General features: G+C 41.6%; 3 protein-coding genes across 4 annotated transcripts; 2 read left to right on the forward strand and 1 right to left on the reverse strand.

Moving 5' to 3' along the window:
• The first annotated feature begins 1,119 nt into the window (after positions 1–1,119).
• On the forward strand, positions 1,120–6,658 carry stmn2a (stathmin 2a). The gene is made up of 5 exons (XM_026999211.3): positions 1,120–1,290; positions 3,972–4,067; positions 4,320–4,495; positions 4,857–5,048; positions 5,247–6,658. Exons 1-5 carry the CDS (start codon positions 1,272–1,274, stop codon positions 5,304–5,306), a joined length of 543 nt encoding a protein of 180 aa, XP_026855012.1. The 5' UTR covers positions 1,120–1,271; the 3' UTR covers positions 5,307–6,658.
• Positions 6,659–7,151: 493 nt separating this feature from the next.
• Positions 7,152–9,680, reverse strand: LOC113570595 (hairy/enhancer-of-split related with YRPW motif protein 1-like). Of its 2 annotated transcripts, none has more exons than XM_026999086.3 (5): positions 9,473–9,680; positions 9,249–9,348; positions 9,078–9,161; positions 8,905–8,986; positions 7,152–8,303 (listed from the first exon to the last, which is right to left on the reverse strand). In XM_026999086.3, exons 1-5 carry the CDS (start codon positions 9,556–9,558, stop codon positions 7,762–7,764), a joined length of 894 nt encoding a protein of 297 aa, XP_026854887.1. In that variant the 5' UTR covers positions 9,559–9,680; the 3' UTR covers positions 7,152–7,761. The 2 variants fall into 2 exon arrangements, with proteins under 2 accessions (XP_026854887.1, XP_026854888.1); XM_026999087.3 differs by having other exon boundaries at positions 9,273–9,348; positions 9,473–9,675.
• Positions 9,681–16,725: 7,045 nt separating this feature from the next.
• On the forward strand, positions 16,726–18,502 carry fabp4b (fatty acid binding protein 4b). Its single transcript, XM_026999235.3, has 4 exons — positions 16,726–16,942; positions 17,133–17,308; positions 17,386–17,487; positions 17,580–18,502. The coding sequence occupies exons 1-4, from the start codon at positions 16,873–16,875 to the stop codon at positions 17,631–17,633; spliced, it is 402 nt and encodes a 133-aa protein (XP_026855036.2). The 5' UTR covers positions 16,726–16,872; the 3' UTR covers positions 17,634–18,502.
• Positions 18,503–19,756: the final 1,254 nt, after the last annotated feature.

Raw genomic sequence — 19,756 nt, forward strand, 5'->3', positions numbered from 1 at the left:
ACATATTGTGTTTATAAATTATTGTAAAATGTTTTAATTTGATGTTTGTGTTTGCTGTAAAATAGATTTTGAAAGAAAAAGTCACAATCTAAATGCTACATAAAACATAAAGGAAAACATAGTCATCTGACATATTGTCAACTTCTGGGCTGAATTCCCAGATCAAGATCTTAGCAGTAAATAAAAAAGACTTACAATGTTACTGACATTACTGACTAGGCTTATATGTACAGAAAATGGCAGCCATCTAGCAATGTTGCTCAGTTTCTCTTTTACTGTCTAGAAACATTGCATTCAAACTGCTGGCCTACCTAATTCTAATGCAGACACAGGAGGTTTATTTCGCCTGGGTTAGAGCAGGCCTTCAAGGACAGCCATACAATCATTTAAAGGCTGCAAATGGACAAACTGCCTTGGTCTATGGGCTGTGATGCCTTCCCAGTTCTTCTAGTATACCATACAGTTCAAGCATGGCCCAGGCCTCTTTTGAACTCACATATCAAACACATTTCAAAGAGATAATCATCAGACCTCTTTTATTGCTAGACTATCCTGCACATTGCCATGTGCTGTGATATAATGAGTCACATGTGTAGCTATCCTCATGCCTGTGCTTTAGAATTTTCAAACTTAGCAATTTTCATGTCATGATTATATCATTGGTGACCTGATAGCCAAAATGCATAGCTGTAAACCTTTTGCACACTTTAATATCTAGTGCCTCACCTGCTTCTGGCAAAGCACAGTAATTATATTAAATGGGAATGTCATTAGAACAAACATAGAACCATTCACACACACACACACACACATATATATATATAAATATATATATATATATATATATATATATATTATATATATATATATGTGTATATATATATATATATGTATATATATATATGTATATATATATATATATATATATATATATATATATATATATATATATATATATATATAGTCATCCTAATCTAGGTTAGACAGGTGCTTGGCAACGACCTCCATAACTAATAATTTGCAAACCAATCAACCGTGAACAGTGTGAGCTGGCCGTTTAAATCACTTTTTTTTTACGCGAGATGCGCGTCAGTGAGGTGGCGATGCCCGATCTGCTCTTGCGCGGAGACGGTCATAATTCAACCGCTCCCATCCTCTGCTCTCCTCCCCGGCTGGTATTGTGCTCTGCTCATTCAGTGCCTTAAGCATCCTCCCTACGCCACAGACACACGCTGCAACGCTTTTTTGAACGCTTCAACAAAAGGACAAGAATGGACAAAATTGCTGTCGGTGAGTGACTTGAATTTCTTGGTTAGAAGCTATATTAGCTAATAATTTGTCAGCACTAAATGGAGGTTGTCTGATTTCAAGCAGACGAATGACTCTCTTTTTCTTCGTAGTTTAATGCTTAGGGTACTGGATACAGACACGTCTGTCTATAAAGCATTTACTATTAATAAATATTTACAAAATAAGTTTACTGCAGCGAATCGCATCAATCACGTTGTATGGTTTTCTTTAAGCACAGTAGCTGCTATCGTTTCAGTAGTGTGATTAATAAAACATCAATAGGCTATAATGAATAATTCGTAAATCAGATAAGATGAAAAAGTGTAATAAATACAAAATATATTTGCGACCATTTATGAACCAACGCATTTTCGATGCCGCACCTGCCACATTACCCCGTCTCCTGCTTTTACAGCATAATGCAGAAAGACCCCACCCAAGACACCCGGCATTTTAGCCTACGATACTCGGCCAATAGGCTGGACAAAATATACCTCTTATCTACAATGTTAAGGTCTGTTTGAGATCAATGTAACTCTAGATTTGCACATACCATTTAAATGTGGGGTAATTTTCATGAAGTATCTATTCAGGAACGCGTATATCTTATGTATGCGATCGTCATTGTGTATGTTTCCTGGCCCTTTATTGCTTAATGTCTTGAATATTGACAAACTCATTTAACCAGAACATGCATTATTAATAATGATTTAGTGAAATATACTGATTTACAGTTAACTTTGTGTTAAATATTCGCGTTAAGTAAACGTCTAACACAGCCCAGCACCCGGTTTTTATCAGCATGCTGGTCAGTTTATTGAACGCTAAGATGTCGGAACAGCAAAAGGAAATATTGTAGATTATAGGCCTAAAGATAATCACGGATCATTGATTTCTAGGGAGGGTAACGTTCAGACAGCTGACGAGTGATATTCGGTTCTTCGTTAATAGAACAATAACAGAACAGGGTTTACAAAACAATAATAATCTTTTTTTAAAAAAGCTCAAAAAACAATCACACCACAAAATGAAGGCTTCATTATTTGTGAAAAAGGAGCATGGATGAGCTGACCCCCAGTTTTTGTTGGGAGCTTTTGGTTTTAGATGGGTGTGACTTTTTTATGATCCAGACAGACAAGGCAAACCCCACGTTCAGGTTTAGATCTTATAGCCTTATTGTAAGCATTTCAGCGGCCAACCAATGCACTGAAGTTTCTGGTCATGTCTGCTTTATTTATTTCCTCCTTATATTAATGCAATACAATACTATTTTACAAATCTTACAAAATTGTATCGTACAAAATGAGCAAAAGTCTTTTGCATGGCATACTTTCTTTCCTATGTGTGTGTGGTGTGTGTGTATATATATATATATATATATATATATATATATATATATATATATATATATATATATATATATAGAGAGAGAGAGAGAGAGAGAGAGAGAGAGAATGTATGTGTGTCTGTGGCAATAAAAGCCATGGGATGCATCAGACCTGACTGTATTGAACAAACTGGCTGAGTTGCAGCAGACCAAGCAGACACAGACTGGGAGGCTGGCCAGCCCTGCAGCAATGGAGCACTGCACAGGGTGGCCTTTGCAGCTCAGGGCTAATCATTACTGACAGTCTGAGGACACTGGTGGACGACCGTCCTCAGGGGACCATGAGCCAGCTCCTTTGTTACTGCGTTGAGTTGCTGGTCTGAAACAGCTTTGGCGGTCGATGTTTAATAGAAAATGTCAGTACTAGGGATGCGAGGAGTGATATCACTCCAGACAATCTCTGCCTTACTCGTGTACTGATGCTGTTTTGGGTTCAGGTGTGTTCTTTTAGATAATAGAGTTTAGAGGGCATGCCTATAATCAGTATAACCTGTATAATTTGTATAATCTGGCAGGATCCGACCAGCCTTATTACACTCCTGCATATTTCATGAGCACCGTCACTGAATGTCTGTCTTCATGCTCCATTTGTGCACGTGTGCTGCAAAAAACCTGAAAGGAAAATGTTCACTTGGTTTTACAACTGATACATCCATTCTTAAACCAGCTAAATGACTTGAATTATCTGTACTGTATACCAGTGTGATGGTATGTGGAAAAATCACTGAATGTAACGTTAGCGATATATTAAGATAAAATTCACTAACATCTCTGACATACTGATGTAATAAGCTGAAATGCAATATTTACAGTAGTTTTAGATGAACAATTGATGTAAATGATCAATTCCATCTAACAAATGGACTCATTAGGGTACCTAAAAGTAGCAACTGGGTAGGATTTCACTTGTATATCAGGCAGAATATTATAAATAGATTGTGTCTAACTGTATCTATAGAGCAGTGCAGTGTTTGGGTTTTTCGGGTGTGTTTTAATGCTCCCATCTCAAGGTTCCTGAGTGTATGAAAGCGTGGCATAAACCTGGCAAACATGTCACCCATGGGGCCCAAGTTACTGTTTGGAAAAATGACACCTTGAATCTTTTCTTCGCTCTTCTTCCTAACAATGCCATCCACAGCTTCAAGCACTTCTGCCACCCCTAATCCTCAAGCTGTGCATTAATATATATTATTGTTGTTATTATTATTATTTCAACATATTAATCATTGTTAAATAGCCACAGCCTTCTGAGGGGCATTGCTAACATGAGCGGGTGCTTCTCTCTTCTTCCCAGCATACAAGGAAAAGATGAAGGAGCTGTCTGTGTTCTCTCTCATATGCTCCTGTTTTAACCCGAGACTACACAAAAACCTGGACTCCAAGTCAGAATGTAAGTACCTCTTATAAGGTAACACTCATGCCTTATAATTTCTTGTATTGTAATTCAATGCGCAATATGAAACGGTTAGAAATGGTAGAGTTCTACTATACCTCATCCGAATACATTTTGAATGTAGGAGAAAAATGTCCTGGTCCGATCTTATTATTATTCCTGGAGGTGCTCGGTGAGCGAAAGTACAATGGCAATTGAAAGTTGAGGGGAACGCTATATAATCGCTTCACCTCTGTGACTGTGGCACAGACATGGAGGTGAAGCCCATAAACAAGAGGATCTCGGGTCAGGCCTTCGAGGTGATCCTGAAGCCCCCCTCTCCAGTGTCAGACGTGGCGCACGGCATCACGTCCCCTCCCAGGAAGAGGGACGTCTCTCTGGAAGACATCCAGAAGAAACTGGAGGCTGCCGAGGACCGCAGAAGAGTAAGTGCTTGGGCTGGCCACTCACACAACAGCTGCTGTGCTCCGTTTGGCGCCAGCACTGGAGTGTTGGCTTTTATTCGCTGCCTTTCATTATTTATTGATATAGTTGTTTATATAAGGGCTATTTCGCTGTTACGTTATTTGTACGATAGGCTGTGCCTTACGGAGCAGGTTCTAGGTGACCTAGAAAAAGTAGGCAGCTTATTTATCTAATTGTCCATATGAATGCCTCTAGGCAGTTTAGATGTAGAAAACCACAGGTTCAGCTGTTGTTAAGCCTAGCAATCGTGCACATTCGCTTAGCCAACAGTGTGCTCGGAGCATAGCTAAGAGGCTTTGTGTTGATGTCGGCTCTCCCCAGTGCCAGGAGGCCCAGGTGCTGAAGACTCTGGCGGAGAAGCGGGAGCATGAGCGCGACGTGCTCATCAAGGCCATGGAGGAAAACAACAACTTCAGCAAGATGGCCGAGGAGAAGCTCATTTTGAAGATGGAGCAGATCAGCGAGAACCGTAGGGCCCACCTCGCGGCCATGATGGCACGCCTGCATGAGAAGGTAAGACATAGTTTTATATAGCCGTCAGGCATACCAGGTAGGAGTGGCAGCTCGGTGTGGAGCCTGCCGTGGGACCCAGTGCGTCAATGTTAAAAGCGTTTCCTCAGGGTTCAGCTTGTGTGGGGTGCGTGAGATGGTCTTGGCTGGGCCGCGTGTTGTGCTCTGCTCTCAGTGCTGGGTCTTTTGCACCTCTGTTAGGAGCGGCATGCTGCGGTGGTCCGCAGGAACAAGGAGATGAGAGAAGAACTCACAGCGTGAACGTGTCCTCCTCTTCCTCGCTCCCTTCATCAGCCCACCTATCCTCCTGTTACACACACACACACACACACACGCAGTACTATCTAGTAAGTAACAAACTCCAACACAGTTTAAATGGTCTTGCTTGATTTAATAGATTATCACTCACAAATTTTGTAAATACATCATTTTTTATATCTATCTATCTATCTATCTATCTATCTATCTATCTATCTATCTATCTATCTATCTATCTATCTATCTATCTATCTATCTATCTATCTATCTATCTATCTATCTATCTATCTATCTGTCTAATTAAACAAAAAACATACATCAGCTGTATCAAAACAAATCATTATTTGTCTGTTTACTTTTTTTACTCTTACATAGGTATATTATTTGTTTATTTATTGGTTGAGAAACTTCTGGAATTATCTTGTAAAAGGCTTTGATGTTGTGGGTAAGCACACTTGTTTACAGCTGCAGTGTTAAATGATGGTCAGTTTCTGTTATTTTGAAGAATGAAAGAAGACTGCTGCACTCAAGCCCTGGTTAGAGACCCAAACCTTACACGCATAAACAAATATACAACCAATCAACTGTCAGTCTCTACATCTAGCAGCTGGCTTGAAACAATGTTGTTTCCATGGTTTCTCTTTGACACGTGTATTAGTTTATCGCCTTCAAACATGTATAAGACCTCTGAGGGGCAGTTATGCTTACTGTGCTGGCCATTCGCAGTTTCTGGTCAGCAGCACCGTAACTCTGTCTCCCTGAGCCAGCTTGCAGGCTTAATGTTCTGGTCCTTTCTCATTTTCTACCCTGGGAGCATGATTTTTCTCCCCTGCCACTTTAAACAAACGCTGTGTCTTCTCTTTGATGGAAATCCAAATTCCCCTGCTCAAGGTTGACCTTGGCCGTCAGTTTCCGTTTGAATGTATCAAACAAAGTGGATTTTGCCTCTTCCAACAGCCCACTTTTCAGTGGGGAGTTAATTCTGACTGGATGATACATGTAACATCTTTTCCAGTGGAATGTATTATCCTCCTAACTTCAGCCTTTGAGGAGTGACTACGTTTTGTGTGAATATGAGTATTTGCGTGTATGTGAGTATGTATATGTACGTGTGTGTGTTTGTGTGTGTGCGTGTGTGTCTGTGTTAGGGTGGCCAAGCTTTTGTGACCTTTCTCTTTGAAAGCAAAATGCAAGATGGGAACAGAATAAGCAGTGAATCATTTTTTAAATTATTATTATTATTTTACTGTTTCCTATCAAAATATGCCTGCCTGCATCTTCCGCTGCGTAAATTGTGTTTCCCCTCATTTCTCTGTGTGCAAAATTTGGTGAATAAAGATTTGGGGTTCTGTGAACATTGTGTGGGCTGTAATTTTTTGGGAGTGAGCTGTCTATTGGCTACACTTCTATACTTGCTCTTCCATTTTCAGCCAGTAGATGGCAGTAAAAGCCTTCATGAACAGAACAAAATTCGCTGGGGCCAGGTTTACTTAAAACTCACCAATAACGCAAATGTACTGATAAATTGCTGACAAGTATGAGTTGGAGATAAAAAATCATATCTTCCCCGTAGTGACTGTTATATCAGCCTTTAATAAAGAGATCAAAGGGCTCTCATGGGTTTCCTACACCATCTTTTACCTTCCATGCACTAGGTCATGACCTAACATCTAGTTAGTTCTTAGTAGTTAATATTGTTAAGTCTCTTGCTAAAGACATCAATATAATTTCGTATTGCAAAATAGGTAATCTGGTTGTATGGCACTTGGATGTACTTAAGTTTATTATCAACAAGGACTGCACACTGGCACCTTTTCTATACTTTTTGAAACCAAACCAATGAACACAACCTTTTTAAAAATATTTAATCAGGCAATTCGAACATACGGTAATTTATCTTAACTACATTTAAGAAAAAAATGTGACTATTTAATACAAATCTCTGACTTTATTAAAACTTGCTTTTTGAGGACCAGTGAAGCTTTATGTACAGCATTACTATGAATATATGTTGCTTTAGTTCATTTATCGAGCTCCTTTATGTTGTCTGAAAAATGTACACACCCAAATATTGTTAGCTCCCTTTCTTTTATCAAAAAAGTGGTCAATATTTCAACATTATACAAATTTTCTTACATGCATCTGATACACGCATGCATGCACGCACGCACACACACACACACACACACACACACACACACACTTCTCTCAGGTACAAATCCCCCAAAATACAGACTAAAGAGAGTCTTTTGCCAAGTTTGAGCAGACTGCATTTCCAGTTTTCAATTTTTACAGGGACACTCTCCATGCAGTAAAACAAAAGTCCCAGTTCTAAGTCTTCGTCTCGCTGTCCAGAATACTGAGTGACAGGAGAGTAAAGGGAAGCCGAGGTCTGCGGTGCATTTGTCCGTGAGCTCAGCGCAGCTGTGACCGGCTGACAGCGAGGGCCCGGGGTGTGTCAGAATGCCCCTACCTCCGCTCCCCACGGTCTGTAAGGCTTCCTCCCTGAGGACCCGGGGACCAGGGGCCCCAGCACGGCTGGGGCCAGCAGAGGAAAGGCCTTGAGCGATAGCGGCAGAGCAGAGAGGGAGGAGAGCGGGGGGAGGGGGAGGGCGGAGACCATACGAGCCACTCCCACCGCTCTCGAGTCCACCACTGTGGCGCCGCTTGACCCGGTGCCCCGTGAGGAGGAGGAGGGTGATGAGGATGATGAGGTGCTGATGAGATGGGGGGCTTCTGTCTTTACCTGTGCCTGCCACTGCCGGCGACGGAGGGGTACGGGAAGCATCCCGAACCCGGGGCTCCAAGCAAATGGCCCCGGTCCGGACTGGGCTTCCCGCTGTGAGGCATAGCTGCTGAGATGGGACAGCAAACGGATGCGGAACAGGTCTCTGCTATCCAGGCCCTCCATAGTGCCCAGGAAGCGAGCTGTCTCTGCAAGACACTCCCTGAAGCCTAAGTAGTGGTAGTCCATGGCCAGAGCATGGGCTTCGAAATAGCCTGGAAAATAAAGCCATCAGCGTATTACTCCAGCCATGAATTATACATTCACCAGCCACTTTATTAGAAACAATTACCTTGCACACACACTCATTGACAACTTTATTAAGTACATCTGGCTTTCAGATATCTTTTACAGTTTCAGGCAGGGCATTCTCCAGTAATTCATCTGTTGCTATACACAGTTTATCACTGGTCAGTTACTAAAGCGCCCTTCTGGATTGGATCGTATTTTGGTGGACAGTAGTCCATGTGAACTGGTTTTGGCATGACTGTGGGTGTGGAGCAGGTTTAACAGCCACAGCAGTCGTGACAGAGTTTTTATGTGTCAGTGCCACTGATGGGTTGAGAATAGACTGTCACCCAAAAAAGCTTCTCTTGTCAGAAAGTGAGCACTATGGTGTAATACCAGCTGTATAGGGCACCAAACTGTGCTGATTAAGAATCTAACAGTATACCTACATTAAGTGGCTGCTGAAGGTATGTGCGTGTGCAAAATTATACAAACATACATGAATTGCGGCAATGATTATCTATCTTAAAGTAGGTGTAAAATTATTATTTTCAGTTCTGAAAAGATAATTTAACCGAATCATCTCACCTTTGCCACCTGTTGCATGGAGCATCTTCAAATGATCCACAGTCATCTGTAGGATCTCGGCCTTCTCCAGTTTAGCAGAACCCTATAGATGCATACATGCACCTTATAATTACTGCAATAAAACTGTTAAGGGGCGCACGGACAGCCGCGAACTTTCAGCGCTAAAAACATACCTGTTTCTCAAGTGCGTTTGGCAGAAGACGTCGTAATTCCGATAAACTGCTGTTGATTCGGTCTCGTCGCCTCTTCTCGATTATCTGGAAACACAATCAAAATGACAAACTGTTAACGTGGTTAACGCTTGTAGAAGCTTGTAGGAATGTGGTTAACACACACACACACACCTCCATGGCTCGGAATTTACGCACCCCTCTACGACGCTTTCGCGCTTCTGCTTGACTCGTTGTTGATGGTGACAGTGATCTACTGGACGCGCAAAAGTCTCTAAAACGTATATGTATACTGTTATCATAATTGACCAGACATGTTGCCTTAACAATTGTTAATTAAATAAATATTAACGAACAATTTATTTTCGAATGTCACTTTAGAAATATTAATCATTTACCCATTCTCATCCGCGCTTTCCCTGTCTGCATCACCGTTGTCGTCTAATTCGCTGTCGGATGAACTGAAATCGCGATTCCGCTTCATTTGTTCCACTCTAGATGGATACTCCTACTTTGAAATTCGCACAGTTGTATGTCAGCCTCTGTTAGTCCCAGACTATAAACACCCAGTGTTTCCCACGGTCCTACTTCCACCGCTCCTCTCCTACGGTATTCTGTACTGGGCGGGGACATGGGAGGGTCGTAGAAGCGCCGAACCAATCAGAAACAAGCTGGGTTTTTTTGTTGTTGTTAGTTTTTTTTCAATTTTTTAAATTTTTTTAAAAAAAAATTAAAGACATTGTTCATAATGACAAAATTAGCAAATTCAGTTTGTTAATCCTATAACATTTTATAGGCTATATAGAGCGTCAGTTGGCCTAGTTAGTGACACTAAACATCTAATGTTAATTTTAAAAGTTAAAAATGTATTTATAGCACGGAAATCTCCATAGCAGGTTGTGTCAGTGTGTATGGTTCAGTAGGTCATCATCAAGTAACAGAACATGGTTTACTAGGCAGGAATTAATAGGAGATGCAATAAATGATGAAACCTTGGACAGAAGCCTGGTTCTATATATTAGCAAGTGCCATTCCATGGTGCTGCTTAGATCTCTGACGCACTGCACTAAAATCCGTTCCATTTCAGGGTCTGACAAAAGGAATTGGGGGGAAAACCTTTCCGGATTGTAATAATTTGAAACGTAGTATGATTAAAATCATGTCTACAGATGACAGGTCCGCAACGCCTCATCTCTTAAAATACAGTAGTGAACTTGGTGTAAACAATGCAACATAAACAATGTTCCTCATGTAAACATCTATATTTTGTTAACCATATACAACGCATATTTTACTAAATCTGTTTTACATACTGCTCCTATTTCACACGTCAAAAATAGCATCGTATTCAAATCCTGCTTCATTTTGGAAGTGTCCTCAGTCTTGTCTGCAGTAGCTGACATGCCTGCACAGTGGGGTTCATGTTGAGTGATTGACTTGGCCAGCCTAGAGCATAAGACTTCTCATGTGTGGACACTGGCAGTTACATCAGCCTGCCCCGGCAGCCATATCTGCCTGTGGGCCTGTCAGCCTTATGTGCCCATGCTGCTGTGTTTCACAAATAAGGTGGTGTGCTTTTGATCAGGAGTGCTCCTTTTCTGATTTTCCCTCCAGCGTTTTGTCTTTCCATCCCCCGGTACAGCGTAATCTTCATCTCGTAAGACTTTCGCAGAACTTTACAACGTATTTATGTACAGTGAACCCTGCCTTTCTGTTCTTGAGGTTTACCAGTGTATGCATTTTTTGTTAAACCTTCTGAGGCCATGCCTTTAACAGTTCAGTGCTTACATCCTGGCTAGCATTCTTGATCTGCTTAGCACTGTTTCCTATTTTTCAGTAATCCACTTGTCTTCCAAAATCTGTTTGGTCTTCCATAGGTTGCCTAAACTGCTGTAACTAAGTTCACCAGTTCCTCCTTGTTAGCAATGAGACATTTGATTTGGACAGAGCTTCAGCTTTGGTTATGCCTCTGCTCTGTTCTGTTCTTCTGCCTCACAATTCCCTCCTTTGTGAGCACCCACACTTCACTGGTCCTCCAAAAGCAAAAGTAACAGCCTCGTTTTAACAGATTCTACATCCAGATCGGCTCTAGACCTACTTTTGGTTCTCTGGTACATAAACTAATGATGACAATTGTACAAATGCACTTGGTCTATTCAAATGAAAGGGAGATGTATAAAAGGAGCTTTGATATCTACACAGCTCACTCTAACTGGACATACAGAATCTGGCAGTCTAGTACAGTACCAAAAATGTACTGTGGATTCAAAGCAGACGACTTGTACGTGGGTTTTATGTAGCCCAACGAGCTAAAGGCTTGTAGTAGCAAAGCCAAACTGCCGAAGACGGGGAATTGGATGAGTTTGAGTTCACATATCTAATTTCTCCAAGATAAGCTGCTACATGTTAGCATCTTGTTTGTAAACGAATGGACTGAAATAAGGGCAGTGTAGATGACACTACTGGGTGAGAGCCACTGATTTAGTTACTCAGCAAGATGCGCCGATCTGGCAGAACCAGATACTGATACCAGTCTTCGTGTCGACCTGGTACTGCCGCTTAGGGGCTCTGTTGGCATTGGTAACACAAGCATTAGTAACGTAGATATCATTATATTAAATTCCTCGCAACTTTGAAAATGAAGGCTCATTAGGTCAATAGAGTCCAGCTGGAACATAACAGAGGAGAATCTTACAGTGGGCAACATCCCCGAACTGACCAAGCCGCCAGTATTGCTCTATTCCTGAGCTCATCTGTGCACAGTTTGGTGGCACACTGTCTGCTCAACCGTCTTCCCCCTTGCTAAGAAACCCTCTCTGTCCATACCCCCTCTACCATGGTGTGGTGGGGGTGGTGTATACGGAGACATTTGTTGAACCCTGGCATGTGCCCAGCTGCCTCCCTGTGTTCATCCGGAGGCCTCGGTGAGCGACGGAGCGTGTGTGTGAGCGTGCGTGTGTGTTTAGGAGGTGCCGTTTCCCACAGTGGCGATCTAAATCAGCTGTAACTCGATCGCCGTGTGAGCGTGCTGTGGCCAGCTTTTTTCCTTCCCACTGACATTCACACTGATGCTTGCTGCGTTTGTGTGTGTGTGTGTGTGTGTGTGTGTGTGTGTGTGTTTGTGTGTGTGTGTGTGTGTGTGTGTGTGTATGTGTGTGTGTGTGTGAGACATTAGGCTAAATAGTCTTCTTTGGCTTGTTGATTTATGGTGTTATCCGAGTACGCTGACTCTAGCATGCCTCTGTGCATCCTGCAGCCCGCCTGCACTAACATTCTAAACCTGTCACTCAGCACATGTGCCTCTTGTGTGGGTAAGACAGCAGTGGCAGGTTTCTGTGTGCAAGTTGTCTCCCTCCGAGGGTGTGTGTCTGTGTGGTGGCAGGTGTCTGAGGCTGTGGTGCGCAGATAATGGCTCGTTTTTGATCCTACTGCCCCAAAGCAATTATCCTTCTTTGGCGAGAGCCACCGTACAGCTTATACTTTTGTAGATGGCTCTCAGAGGCAGGTCAAACCTTAAACCCTCTGGTGTCTTATGCCTGACGCCCCCTCCTCCTGAGAGCATTTCCAGCATTTGTTTCACTTTCGTGGGCACTGCACCAGCCAGTGCTGAGATCTGTTCATTGGGGGAACCCCGCCGGCCACCCATAGAGCCCCATGCAGCAATACAGCAGTAGAGCCGGACTCCTCTGGTGCCGCCACAGAATGTTATCCTGTGCTCCAGGACTTCCTGACTCCCCATAAGAACTCCTATTCAGCACCCAGACAGAGGGTTAAACAGAAAAGGGCATTTACATATTCCTAATGGCTAATTAGGTTTAGGCAATATAATGGTGTCATTACTGAAAAGCAGAGGGTAAGGTAAAGGTGATCAAATTGTATTGATATACCGCTATGCCTTATTATAGTTTGAATTTGTCTCTGCTCACCCATTCATGTGCTGAATCACCTTCCTGTCTTTGTTGGCAATCAGTGGTTCCTTGACCCATTTCAGGCACGGACGATGACAGAAAGGAGTTACTTCCTTCTTCTTCAAGAACTTCATTAATTAAAAATGTTATGTTTTCATTAAAGAGTTCTTAAATATTTTCGTGCAATCGTGAGCATGAAGGATCAAAGCACTAAACATTTTAATATATACAAGCTGAATATTTTATAGGGTTGGTTTTAGGTAATAACTCAGCTTACAACTCCAAGCACTGCTTGAGTTGTCTCTTCAATGAGGAATTGACAGACAGCAAAGACCCCCATCAATCTGCGAAAGAACAAAGCTTCGGAGACCACAAGCTATGAAGTTCAAATGCCAGTTCAAGACCCTTTGTGGCCCCTTGCAACCGGCTGGTGGTCTGTCACAAGTTTATCAGGGAAACACTGTTTCTCTCTTCATGCCGGCTCTCTTCCCAGTGGGCTCCCCATGCCAGCTGTCACAGTAGCGGTGCGCGAGGGCTGGTTTTCCCAGGCTACAGCCTGTGGGAAAATGTGCAGTGGCCAGTAATTGATTCCGCACTGCTGGCCCCATTACTTTACACTGCAGCAGAATTGCCAACAAAACAGGCAAGCAATCTGTGAGCAGCCTGTTAGCGCTCTGCTGCATTCTCTCTCTCTCTCTTTCTGCCCCCCCCCAACAGTCTCTCTTGTTTACTCTGGCTGTACAGATCATGCACTTCCTTAGTTCACGTTTTTTTTTTCTAGAACATTCTAGCCTTTCTCTCCTTCTGTTGCTAATCTCTTGCTCTCAGCTATTCGCTCACTCTTCTAATTATCTCCACCTCCACCAGGCTGCATGTTAATCGAATGCTGTCACTTGCACACTCTTTGCTGTTTAGTGCAGCAAGTGTAGGAATGCAAAGTTACATACTGTGCACACGCTGTGCGTGCGAACATGATCACCATTTGAAAGTTAATATGTATAATAAGATAATATTTATAACAAGTGTATTTACATTTGCAGCATTTAGCTCGTCCTGAATGACTTAGGCTTGTGCTTACACCAATGAGTAACAATATTTATAAATGTAGAAGACACATTTGTTTGTGATGAAACGTGAAGCATGCTGAACTATGGCATTGAGGAGGTTAGTGTAAACCTCTTAGGCACCACAAGGTGCAGTGGAAGCGGAAACCTTCACGATGTTTCGTGAAGGTTAGCATCACCAATGGTTATCTGTTAAGGCAGTACGCTGTCTGCATTATTAATTCAGAATGCATGTTTGGCCAGTTCATTTGTCCAGTATCTGCCTGAGTGTGCTGATTTAGAGTGCTGTCAATTCACGACAGCGAAAAGTCACGCAGAACTCTCTCGCCAAGCACACAGGTGTTTCTGCTGGCAGAAAGTGATCTGAAGAGTACGGTGTTTTAGAATAAATCGAGGCCCATGCTGGCAGAATGTATGCGCTCTTGTTATTTTTTTTTTCACATAAAGAGAGATCCTGTGAGAAAGTGTGAGAGTGCTATACCAATGCTGATGACATGGGACTGCTAACAATACACAATCTCTATGTACACCCCCACTCCCCTTTTAAAATACAAATAACGTGCATCAGTGAGTAGTGGGATGTGAGCGTGAGAAGTACTGGATCCCTATGGTTCCAAACATGACACAAACCAGCCAAGCACCATGTAACTTTTGTGGGTGCTCAGTGCACATTTGGCAAACTACAGCCATCTTAAGTTATGGAATGTGAAAGTAGAAATGTATGAAGCAAGGTGTTTTTCTTGTGCAGAAACAGCGCCTTCTGCTGGACATATGACAACTTAGCACATTTTACAAATGATCAATGTCATTTCTACCACTGACGCGACTGGATACATTATGACAGTACAGCATAACTACAGACAACATAAAACAATACATTTAAACCTATAGACCTAGGAATAAAATGCATTTTCTTTTCATACAGAATGAAATTGTCTCTCTTTTTTTTGTGTGCAAAAATGCTACTTTTTTCTGTTTTATATTGTCTCTTTGCAGTAATTCTGAAAGCAGAAACACAATCAACACTCAAGCTCCATGGATATTGGAACATCAGAAAACAAAGCATAAACCAACACCTGTAACAAATAGAGGCTAAGTTTAGTTCCTGTGCAGTGCCCCACGTGCACGCTGGGCCCCAAGCAGTGTCCTCTTTCAGCTATTCATGAGTGCTCAGGTTGGAGCCTGGGAATGAGCACAGGGGGATGCTGTGTCAATACCAAACACCAGCAGACACAATGACCCTCCATTCGGCTTTTCTGTTGACAGACGCTCGTTCAGAGCGGCTGAGAGGGCCCCAGCTCTTTCAGACACACAAACACACACACACACAGGGTATTTCATTACTAAATTTGTGTCTGCTTATCTGAGCACTGTTTATACAGTATGCTCTGCTGTGCTGTCTGTGTGATGGAGGTGCACTCAGCACTGATGAAGGTAGTTTAGCTCATAGGCATAGGAGTTAACCAGTCTGAGCAGAAACTTCAAGTAGTAAGTGATTGCTGGCATATCCCAGGGCTCAACTACCCCTCATTTTGTCTTTGGTGCAGACTTCATGGTGCAGAAATAAAAGTTCAGTAGCTTTAAAAGGAATTGTTCTGAACAATAAATGTATTTTACATACCAATGTATAGTAAAAGCTAATATAACCAAAATAATTTTTGATGTGGCCTACACAGAACATGGTCCATGGGTTTGTTTTATTTGAGTCGATCAGACAATCAGCAGTCAGGAATCTAAGGCCTGAGACTTCCTGGTTGAGCTGTCCATGTAGGACATTATATAAAGATACTGGAGTAAAAGAATGTTGTTTTTTTTTGCTCAGACTGTAATATAGCAAAACAATAACAAATAAAATGAGAGATTTAAATATATTAAAGTAAAGCAGCTCACTGCTTAAAAATATTAGCAAAGTACATTTGGCGATCTAACACCTAAATGCACATCAAACATGTGCATGCACGTGTACACACACACACACACACACACACACACACACGCGCGCATTTTTTTTTTTCTGTAATGGGCACACCTCAGTCAGAAAATGCTGATTTCAGCACGTTTAGTAAAACTCCTCTAAATGGGATTACAGCTGGCTGCATACACACAGCAGGTAGGCAGTCCTGCTGCAGGTATACACTAATATGCTGTGGCTGATATTAATCCACACATTACATTAATACTCTACTGTCAATGTGATTTATACTGTTTTATCATTACTCAACCCCCCCCCCCCCCCCCGAAATCTTACCAGTTGACAAACACCAAGCTTCTACTGACATAATAGCATTCCTATAAAACTGCAATGAATATATATATATATATACACACACACACACACACACACACACACACACACACACACACACACACACACACACACACACACACACACACACACACACACAGGAAAACTGGATCAACTAATCACTGGATTGCAAGCAAATGGAAAACTGGATCAACAAGTTACACCATGCTGGGCTTGGGAAACCTTTTTTTTTTTGCAATAATTTAACAAGTCAAATCTGATAGCACACCATATACATCATATTAACAAGACTGCAAACATTGCTAAACAGTCCCATCCAAATGGTGTGTTTAAAGCCATTGCCTTCGAGCATTCCTGGATCTTCGCAGGTCTCCCTAAAACGTGTGTTCCAATGAAACCTCCCGTGATTGGTCTGTTTGAGCGGCGAGTGCCCACGTCTCATTAAATCCTGAAATAAAGGCTCCGAAACTTCTCAAGTTTAAGTCACTAGTATTAGAATTGTACAGTGTTTATATTTATAACACACTGTGTTTTCTTCATAGTTACAAACAACTGCGAAAATGGAACAGTTCATGGGTAAATGGAAACTGACAAAAAGTGAGAATTTTGAGGAGTACATGAAAGCAATAGGTAAGTTTCCGTTGCTTTTGACGTAATATATTTTAATTAATTGCATATCTAAGCAATGTGTTGCTGATGCTTTTAAACGTTCTTTGCATTTCCCAGGTTTTAGCCTCATGCTCTTAACAGTTTTTAGTTTTGCTAAGGCGCCTGTTGCGATGAAACCGAAGTGATGAAGGCCATGTGTCTGGCGTCGTAGGTGTCGGATTTGCTTCCAGGCAAATGGCTAATTTAGCCAAGCCGAGCCTGGTATTCAGCGAGGGTGACGGGGGTCTCATATCTATGAAATCCACGACCACGTTCAAGACCGTGGAAATAAAATTCAGGCTGGGCGAGGAATTCGGTGAAATCACCGCGGATGACCGGCAGGCAAAGGTAGGCGCAGAGCTTCTCTTTGGGGCCTCGTCTCGAACGGGTACACCTCCACATCATGTTTCTCCAACATGTTGCAGAGCACCATGAGCCTCCTCAACGGTAAACTCATTCAGAGCCAGACGTGGGAAGGCAAGACCACGACAATCGAAAGAGAGATTCAAGACGGCAAGCTGATCGCGGTAAGTGTCCTACAGGTCCTCTGACAGCAGAAGTTCTTGGTAAATTTCAGATTGTGCATGAATCCTAAAAAAGGAGATTTTATTTCATTTAGAAGTGCATCATGGGTGACGCGGTGTCTCTGAGGACGTACGAGAGAGAAGACTGAGCCGCGGTTAGCAGCTTGCTAGGCCATCCCGCCGTTACAAATACGAATGAAAAGAAATAAAATTAAAGTTCAAGCATATTGTTTTTATGCATGCTTTATATACTCTCCCTGCAGTATCTATCTCTGTCTCTGTTTGTTACCTTGAGCTAAACATGTTGCCGCACGTCATGTATTGAAAGTGTTATGCCTCCCCACCCTCTTACGAATCAAACGTGTTTTGCAGAAATATCTCTGCAACCACTAATCATCATGCAGCAAAACAAGACCATCCAATGCTGCTATTATTTTTTTTTTTACCAGGATTTTTTTCTTCTTCTAAATATTCATTCATAGGAAACGTTTACATAAGAGAAATGTTCCTCCTCCTAATTACCTGGAAGGTATTTGCATTAAAGGCAAACACCACCTGACTTCAAATCAGAGCTCTGCGTGTTACAATGGAAAGAGATCTGCCATCCAATAGAAATACAAACATGTGATGTTAATCCTTTTTGAGCCTTTGTACAATGACCTTCTGAACTGAAATCCTTAATACCTCAGGATTAGTGATGGTCTGGTAGGCAGAATGAAGTTGCTGGAGGGTCAGTGTGAATCTTTTTCTTTTTTTTTTTTCTTCTTTTTTTTTTTGGTGTGACTCTGACTTTCTCATGAATGTACAGCTTCCCTGCATGTCTAATCTTAATTTTGTCAAAATTAATAGCATTTTAATTAGGTTAATGTTTTTCAAACAAAAAGAATAAATATATATTCTAAACATTTGCTTATTTAAAATTAAAAATGAATAAATGTGTGATTTGTCCATATATGGTTCAATTTAAATTATGATCTAAAGCATTCTGTAATATGAATAATAAAAGAACACACTTTTATTTGCATTTTCCTTGAGCAGTTTTTTTCATGGCATCAAGTATGCCACTATTTTGGTTTTAACCTCATACTTGCATAATTGCATTATTTTTAGGAAGAACAAAGAATATCCGAACCATTCTCTCAGGCTCCTTCATGACAGCAGCATTTTCTAAGGTCACCTGTAATGGTGCTTCACGGAGTTCCCTCACCCAATCTTCAGGAACCCTCATACGCACAATTGTTTCTCTGGATTGCTCGGTTAAGGTATGTTAGTATGGAATAGAGAGAGCAAAGAAACAAAGATATTTGTGGCCATGAGCATGCCCTTGAGAAATATGCTATGCTCTTTATTTTAAATTGTCTCTGACAGAAATTTCACCTATGAATATGCAAATGTGGATAGTGTAATTTTATCATAAAGCTACATTTTTATTCACTTAATTGCGAAGCCTTTTATTTGCGAGTTATGATCATAGAAAACAAAAATAGATTCATGAAAAGCTGATCAAACTAGGCTATATTTAAAAAAACATAATTAAAAGTCAAGTTACACAAAACATTTGAAATATCTACTAAGAGACGTAATGCTCAGTATAAAAATATGAGGTGGTGCCTGCACCTGCAGCCTGTTCAGGTTGCACAGGTAGTCCAGCTCCTACAGGATAGTACATCCACATGTTGCAAGATGATTTGCTGTGACTACCAGAACAGTCTCAAAAACATGAAGGAGATGCCAGGATACTGGCCACTGTATGAGGAGAGCTGCCCAGGGCCATAGAAGGGCATCAACTCAGCACCACGACCAGTATCTGCTCCTTTGTGCAAGGAGGAACAGAAACAAGGGGCAAGAGGCTTTTTAATGTCATTTCAGCTATATACAGGTATACAGTGAAATGGAAAAAAAAATTCCTCTAGCACCATGGTGCAATACAAAAGAACATGTGTGTACACAATAAATGTGAAATACACTTAACAGATGGCAACCCTGACCAGTGCATGACATCGGGTGGGTGGATGTGCCAAACGATGTACCGTATTGTGATATATATGTAGCAGTCACTCAGGTAACAGCCAGTACAATAATTTAACAAAGTATTGTTGAGTGGAATGTAGTATTTAAATATTATTGTTAAATAATTTGTTAAATACTAATATAACAGGAGGAGCACTGCCAGAGCCCTACAAAATGACTTCCAGTGGGCTACTGGTGTGCATGTTTGTGATCAACCTGTCAGAAACAGATTCCATGAGGGTGGCATGAGGGCCTGACGTCC

The sequence above is a fragment of the Electrophorus electricus genome, chromosome 14, assembly GCF_041902795.1.
Source record: "Electrophorus electricus isolate QZ-2024a chromosome 14, ASM4190279v1, whole genome shotgun sequence".
In the NCBI taxonomy this organism is placed as follows: Eukaryota; Metazoa; Chordata; class Actinopteri; order Gymnotiformes; family Gymnotidae; genus Electrophorus; species Electrophorus electricus.